At 51.5% G+C, this 7,074-nt stretch overlaps 1 protein-coding gene across 1 annotated transcript; it reads left to right on the top strand.

The window, feature by feature from the left end:
- Positions 1–25: 25 nt before the first annotated feature.
- Positions 26–1,745, top strand: ADRA2A (adrenoceptor alpha 2A). Its single transcript, XM_010564744.1, has one exon. The coding sequence runs from the start codon at positions 26–28 to the stop codon at positions 1,361–1,363; it is 1,338 nt and encodes a 445-aa protein (XP_010563046.1). The 3' UTR covers positions 1,364–1,745.
- Positions 1,746–7,074: the final 5,329 nt, after the last annotated feature.

The following is a 7,074-nucleotide window of genomic DNA, read 5'->3' as shown; positions in this document are numbered from 1 at the left end:
GGGGGCGTCCGCGCAGCCGGGGTTGATGTTTAACCTGGAGCGCCCGTTCACGGAGAGGGGCCGGTTCTTCTCCTCCATGGAGTACCAGCGGCAGCTGGAGGAGGAGGAGGGCTACCCGCCCCCCGGCGCCAACGGGACCTTCAACGACAGCGGGGCCGGGCCGGGCTGGGGCGCGCCGTACCCCCTGCACACCACCGTCACCCTCGTCAGCCTGGTGGGCTTGCTCATGCTCTTCACCGTCTTCGGCAACGTCCTCGTCATCATCGCCGTCTTCACCAGCCGGGCGCTCAAGGCGCCCCAGAACCTCTTCCTGGTCTCCTTAGCCTCGGCCGACATCCTGGTGGCCACGCTGGTCATCCCCTTCTCCCTGGCGAACGAGGTGATGGGGTACTGGTACTTTGGCAAAGTCTGGTGCGAGATCTACCTGGCCTTGGACGTGCTGTTCTGCACCTCCTCCATCGTGCACTTGTGCGCCATCAGCCTGGACCGTTACTGGTCCATCACGCAAGCCATCGAGTACAACCTCAAGCGCACCCCGCGCCGCATCAAGTGCATCATCTTCATCGTCTGGGTCATCTCGGCCGTCATCTCCTTCCCGCCGCTCATCTCCATCGAGAAGAAGAGCGGGCAGCAGGCTGACCAGGGGGTGGCAGAGTGCAAGATCAACGATGAGAAGTGGTACATCATCTCTTCTAGCATCGGCTCCTTCTTTGCCCCCTGCCTCATCATGATCCTCGTCTACGTGCGCATCTACCAGATAGCCAAGAGGCGAACCAGGGTCCCGCCGAACAAGCGGGCAGAGCACCCCGAGAAGAGGCAGAACGGCTTGGCCGACAAGGAGGACCTGCCAGCCACAGCCCAGCTCAACGGGGAGAAGGCGGCAGGAGGAGGCGGCGGCGGGCAGGAGGGAGAGGTCAACGGCATAGACATGGAGGAGACCTCTTCCTCTGAGCACCAGGAGAACAACCAGTGTAAGAAGTCAGAGAGACCGTCGAGGGGAAAGACCAAGACTAAGCTGAGCCAGATTAAACCTGGGGACAGTTTGCCCAGGAAGGCGGAGGAGGAGAGGAACACCAAAGGGTCCCGGTGGAGGGGCAGGCAGAACCGGGAGAAGCGCTTCACCTTTGTGCTGGCGGTGGTGATCGGGGTCTTTGTCATCTGCTGGTTCCCCTTCTTCTTTACCTACACGCTGACAGCCGTCTGCAAGAGCTGCTCCGTGCCCGACACCCTCTTCAAGTTCTTCTTCTGGTTCGGTTACTGCAATAGCTCCTTGAACCCCGTCATCTATACCATTTTCAACCATGACTTCAGACGGGCCTTCAAAAGGATCCTCTGCAGGATAGAGAGGAAAAGGATTGTCTGAAGGACCCTTTGCTATGGGCAGGACTAATTCAGGACTTTGCAGGAGAGTAAGGCATGGCTCTCTTGGGCTGTGCTCGCATGGGATGGTTTCCTTCAGCTCGTGAGCAGGAAGCCTTTAAAACCCGAGATGAGCCTACGGAAATGCCGGGCAGCAGCAGCGAGGAGCAGCAGGCAAGTGGATGTCCGAGCCGTGGCATTCGGCTTTCCAGGGGAGGATGGCCTTTGACTTGCTTGGTTTATTTTGTCAGTTTTTTTTTTTTCTTTTGCCGGAGCATCTCGGTGGATATTTTCATGACTGCTCAGTCTGACTGTGTGAAGACAAGCAATGTGCAGCTCCGTGAGATGAACAACAAAGAGGGAGTATGCCACCCCAGAGGTGTTGGCTTTTTTATTTTATTGTATCTTTTTTTTTTTCCTGTTGTATATGTAATTAATTTTAATCCCCTTGTAAAATACAGTATTGTATCCCTGAATCTGAATGTCTTAATTTTTGTAAGGTGAGCAGCTTTGAAACTGTGAATGCTTTAATTGTCTTTGACACCTTAAAAGTCCCTCTCTTCCCACCCCCTAAAAACCCCCTCACTCAAAATCACTGAACAACTAGAGCCATTCCCTCTACCTGACAGTTTGATAATATTACCAAAATTTCCAATGTCCTGTTCTTTTTTTTTTTGGCTGTAAAGCTTAGGATCACAGACCTCACAGACTGGCTATTTTTGTTGGTATTTTTTATATCGTACCTGCTTCTGTTTAATTTCTGTGTTGCCTGTGATATAATACAGCTGAGATGGTAACTGCCCTCTCGTTATTCATTAAAGCAGACCCTGACGGAGCGGTGGCTTTGCTGTGCAGGCAGGGACGTCCCGGGTGATGAAGTGACGGGTTATTTCCCGTGCAATGTGAGGCTTGGGACCCAGCCAAGCTCCTCACGAGTTAATCTTGGTTGATATTATATCACGCTGCAGCACTGAAATGTGTTCGATGCTAACTTGCTTCCCCTGCCTCCAACTGTAAATAGGTAACATTTCAAAGCAAATAACAGGGCTCCGTATATCATGTTATCTCATTTGTATTGATTTGTGATGGTTTAACTCCTGCGGGATTTCCTGCAGAAGAGGAGGGGGTTTGTGCATAGGGGCTGTTCCGTCTCTGAATTAAGGGAGAAGAGTTCAGTTTTTAATCTGCCAGTCTCATCTTCCCTAGGAAATATGAAAGCATCCCTCTTTCAGTCTTATACAGGGCGAAACTCTGAAATGGGAAACTTAACTGACAGTTTCTCCAGTATTTTATAGTGTAATTAAGCTTTTTTTTAAAAAAAAAAAAAAAAAAAAAGAAATGTGTAAATATTGTGAGATTGGAGCAGGAAAGAGAGTTAATACTGCTTTTACACTCCTTTCCTGAAATGTCTTTCAGCTCTTTCTGCTTAAAAAAAAAATAAACCCCAAAAATGGACAGAACAAATCTAATATCCTTGTGCCATGAAGAAATTTCTGTAGAACATTAAAAGGAAAAACTTTTTGATTCATCACAATAAATGAGTCTGCAAGCCTTTTAATGTTATGAAAACAGCTTTATCAAATACTGACAAGTCATAGAAATTGTTTGGAAAAAGCAAAGTTTGTAGAAGTCTCATGTATAAGATGAATTTGCCTTCTCTGGAGTCATATGGTGCACAGGAAGAGACTCTAAAAAACCATACCTTTTTACTTTTGGGAAGTGTTTTGTTGATTTTGCTCTCTCTTTTGACTTTGTAATTAACTCCAAGGGTCCCTGGATGCATCTTGGGACCTGGAGAGCAATGTTTACATTCACTTGCATTTTCAGAATTGAATCCTCAAAAGGTGAGGAAAGCAAATAAACTGTGCTTTAATGTAAAAAAACCCACCACAAAACCATGAGCAGAAGTTGCTATAATGGATGATTATTTTTATTAAATAAAAGAGCGTTTACAGATCAAGTGTGAAAACCCTCTGAATAATCTGTTAGCTGTTTTGTTTTATTTTTTTTGCAGCTGTTCACCACACCAATCCTCTGGCAGCTTTGGTCTTTATTTTTTAAAGACCACATTTGGGAAAAGCACTCGTGTTTTCTGAAAGACTTTGTTACCCCAGGTAGGAAACAATGGCTTGGTTCATGGTGCAGTGGCACAATAACAAATGAGTCCTTGATATTTCTTGGGGTTTTATTTTAACCCCCTTTCATGCCACAGTAAGAGCATTCACGTGTTTCCTAAAGAAAAGAGCTTAGGGTTTCAGGGTGTGATTTGCTCCCTGGAAATGCAGCCTGGCACTACTGCTGGGGATGCCTGGCTGGTGCAGCATTTACAGCTCTTGAGTTGAGAAGGTTTTTAATAATTAGGTCGCAGATGGGATTAGAAGTTATTAGGCTGGAAGGCACTATTTCCTGATATATGCAGGAGTGGCCATATGAGTGGGGCTTTGTTTCCAGCCCCTGAGAGCCAGCCGGCTGGGCTCGCTTGCCCTTACACCAGTGCTGCTGAGAGCAGCACTGCGGGAGGGTGATGGGGGATCGTTCTTCCACCGAGCAAAGTGCTGCTGCTGTGTGGCTGCCTGCCTCCCTGAAGATGCCGGGGTCCGCTCGCCATCGGCTTCAGCTGGGCTCTTTCTTTGCCATGAGTGCCAGCTAGTTCCAAAGGTGGGGGGACACGACGTACCGATCCTGCAAGTGCTTTAGTGTGTGCTTTGTTTTGCCCAGGAGTACTCGTAACCATTTGGGAGCTCTGGCTCCTGGTCTTCCCACTGTTGGGGTACCTGGAGTCACCCTGCTTCCCTGCTCTGCTTCTTGTTTGGTGAGAAGAGAAGTGACCAGAGCCCAGTGCTGGAGCTGCTGGTCTCACAGCCCCCCTGCCAACGCCACTGAGGTCGCAGTTGGAGGTGCTCGGCAAGCTGGGAGGTGGACCAGGGCTGGCAAGCAGCATTGCTGCTGAGCGTAGGGTATCAGACGATGGCCCAGAGATGAACATCTTGGTCACCTTGTGGCGGCCTTTGCAGGCCAGGAGAGCTTGATCCGGGCAGAGTGTCCTGTTCTCTGTCCTCTGGTCTCAGCTGGCCCTGTTGGCCTTGGAGGGTTTTACAATGCAGACCCTGTGGGAGATGTAGGGGACGGTGCCTGGGACGGGAGGTAATCTGGCAGCCATCGGCTGCGCTTGCCCCATCCCTCCGGCTGTCTGATGTCCTTGTGGCCAAATCTCTGGTACAGACAGTAGAGTATTTTGGTGGGTTTGGGGCTGGGGGACCAGGACTTTAGTGGGCTTTCAGTTGGTGAAATGTCTGATTGCTCCCATTTTCCATCAAAAGTAAAAGTAAGGCGCAAGAACCTGAAATTATGCTTCCAGGGCTGTGTCCCTCCCAAAACCTCATGTGCTCATGGTTCAGCCCAGTCAAATAAAATACTCAAGGGGCTGTTTTACGTGGGGGCAGTGACTCCCTGCATCTGACACAGCAGAGCTGCCTGCCCATCTGTGGCCAGTGTCTGAACTTCCACCATCCCGATGCCTTTGCCACCTGCTGACTCAGGCTTTTATTTCCTTTGCCCTGAGCTGTTGGTCGTTTTGGTTTCAGCTCTGTCCTGGACTCTCCACACCTGCTGGGGACAGGCACGTCCAAGCCACAGCAGCCTCCAGGCACCGTGGGCTGTGTGGTGGAGGTGCTGGGGTAAAAACCACCGTCATTTTCCCTTTGGTAGGTGAGGACCGGCCCAGCTGCCTCTGAGCCAGAGGTCATACTGCTGTGGGCTTCGCTGGGATGCTCTCTCCGTCTCTGCCATAACCACGTCCAGCTCTGCTCACCTCCGTGGCTGGCCCATCTCGCTGTAGGGCTGAGTCCAAGCATCCTTGCCAGGTCCCGATGTCGGCTCTTCCCCTTCTCCCTCCCGAATCCCTCCCTGGCAGGAGAACGCTGCCTCATTGTTCCCAGCTCATTCCCATGCAAATGACACATTCGGGGATGTAATGAACTTTGGCTGTTTTTTATAACCTTTTATTTCAGGGCTGAAAGGTTAATGGTGCGAAGGTGGGGAGGGAGACCCGCCTCCCTGGTGGGGTGGGAGCCATCCGGGCTGGCACAGCAAACAGCGGGCAGAGATGCCACTGCCACCTCTGCCCTGGGAGGGGTTTCTCCACAGGTTTGCTGTGTGGGGTGACCCTGCACCCCACCCCTTGTGTGGGGACCCCTGAGGACAGCCCAAAGGTGCCGGCTCAGGGACGTGCAGGAGGGGCCCAGGTAGGTGGTCTGGTGTGCCAACTGTCCTAAAATATCCCCAGGGGCGAGCTGCATGAGCAGCAGGGTTGCCCTTGCAGAGACCGGTGACTGCCCGCCCAGGGCTTAACCCTGACCCCCTCAGCCTACTGACACGTGTGTTTATTTCTGCGTGGTTTTGGTCCCCATTCTCTGGGGGACAAGGAGCTGGTGACACAGAGGAGCCTTTCCAAGATGTTCCAGCGAGGGACAGACTTGGCCCGAATCATTCTGCTTACACAAAATGAGTTTCCCAGGCTTGGGGGAGCCTCTGTGGGTTTTGACCTGTGCCCATCAGCCACCCCATGCCGTAAGTACCCCCAGTCCCACCCAGCATCCCCTTGCCCAGGTGTTTCTGGACCTGGTGCCCTGTGATTTCCCTCTGGGTTGGGTGGCTGGCCCTGCTGCCTGCTCAGCTCTCATCCGCTGAAGTTGTTTGTTTTATTCTATTTCTTAACATTCCCTGTTCTTTCACCACTGGAAAAGTTCAAAGTCTTCTGAGATTGCTCCTTTATTACAGCCAGTGCCCTGGCAGACAGCTACACTTGGAGCTGTCTCACCGTTTCTGCTATGAACCGCTCTTTGCAGCTGATTTATTGTAACATCTCTGTGATTTGTTAAATATTTGTAGCTGCGATTGCTGTGCCTTATCCCACCCAAGCTGTAGAAATGGGGTGAAGAGAGAACAGGGTTAGTGGGGAGCCCGCCCCCTGTGTTGGCCACTAGTACTCAGTCAGCTCACAAATGCTCCAGGACTGGATCCTGACTCCTCTGTGAACAGAGAGGGTTGTAGTCTGAGCCCTGGGAAGTCAAGGTGAAATTCCACCTGGGCGTCGCACTGCAGTGATGCTGCACGAGGCCACAGTGCAATCCCAAACATCCCCAAGGCTGAGCTGAGGGGGTGGTGAACAGGGCTGTGGGGGGCATCATAAAACATGCCTGCCTTGGGTCGGACCATGGCTGGTCCCAGGTAAGACCATGGCTGGTCCCGGAGGACATCTGCTGTTGTGGGGCAGGGGACGTTGGGAGGTGTTGAATGGAGATGCTGATGCTTGAGCAGGTCGTTCAACATCCCTTCCTTCTCCAGGGACCTTCTTGGCCATTTGAGTGGTCCCCTAGGAGGACTCATTTCCCAGAGAGGACCACCAGTGTGTGAGGACCTCTCACAGCCATGTCTACAGGGACATGAGATGGGTCCCAGCACCCAAATCCAACAAAGAGGCATGAGGACAAACTGTAAAAGGGAGCAGGAAGGCATCTCCCTCGCTTGAGCATAGGTGTCTATCAGTAAAGGTGTAAACTTGCTGGGTTAAATTGGCTTAAAACTGCTTGAACTGCCTCTGGTTTAGTGTGTTAGTGTGATGGTCAAGTCCATATTGGCCAAGTTATGAGAGACCATCCATGCTGGCTTGGATCTAAGGTCCTGCTCTCCCTCTGTGGCTCTGAGAGTGGTCTG

The sequence above is a fragment of the Haliaeetus leucocephalus genome, unplaced genomic scaffold (genome assembly GCF_000737465.1).
Source record: "Haliaeetus leucocephalus isolate CR32 unplaced genomic scaffold, Haliaeetus_leucocephalus-4.0 Scaffold184, whole genome shotgun sequence".
NCBI classification, from domain to species: domain Eukaryota; kingdom Metazoa; phylum Chordata; class Aves; order Accipitriformes; family Accipitridae; genus Haliaeetus; species Haliaeetus leucocephalus.
Note: the sequence above shows the minus strand (reverse complement) of the source record. Positions and strands in the feature narration are given on the sequence as shown.

Bases quoted from the DNA above. Each gene is read 5' to 3' on its own strand.
- ADRA2A (XM_010564744.1), top strand. From the start codon at position 26: ATGTTTAACCTGGAGCGCCCGTTCACGGAGAGGGGCCGGTTCTTCTCC.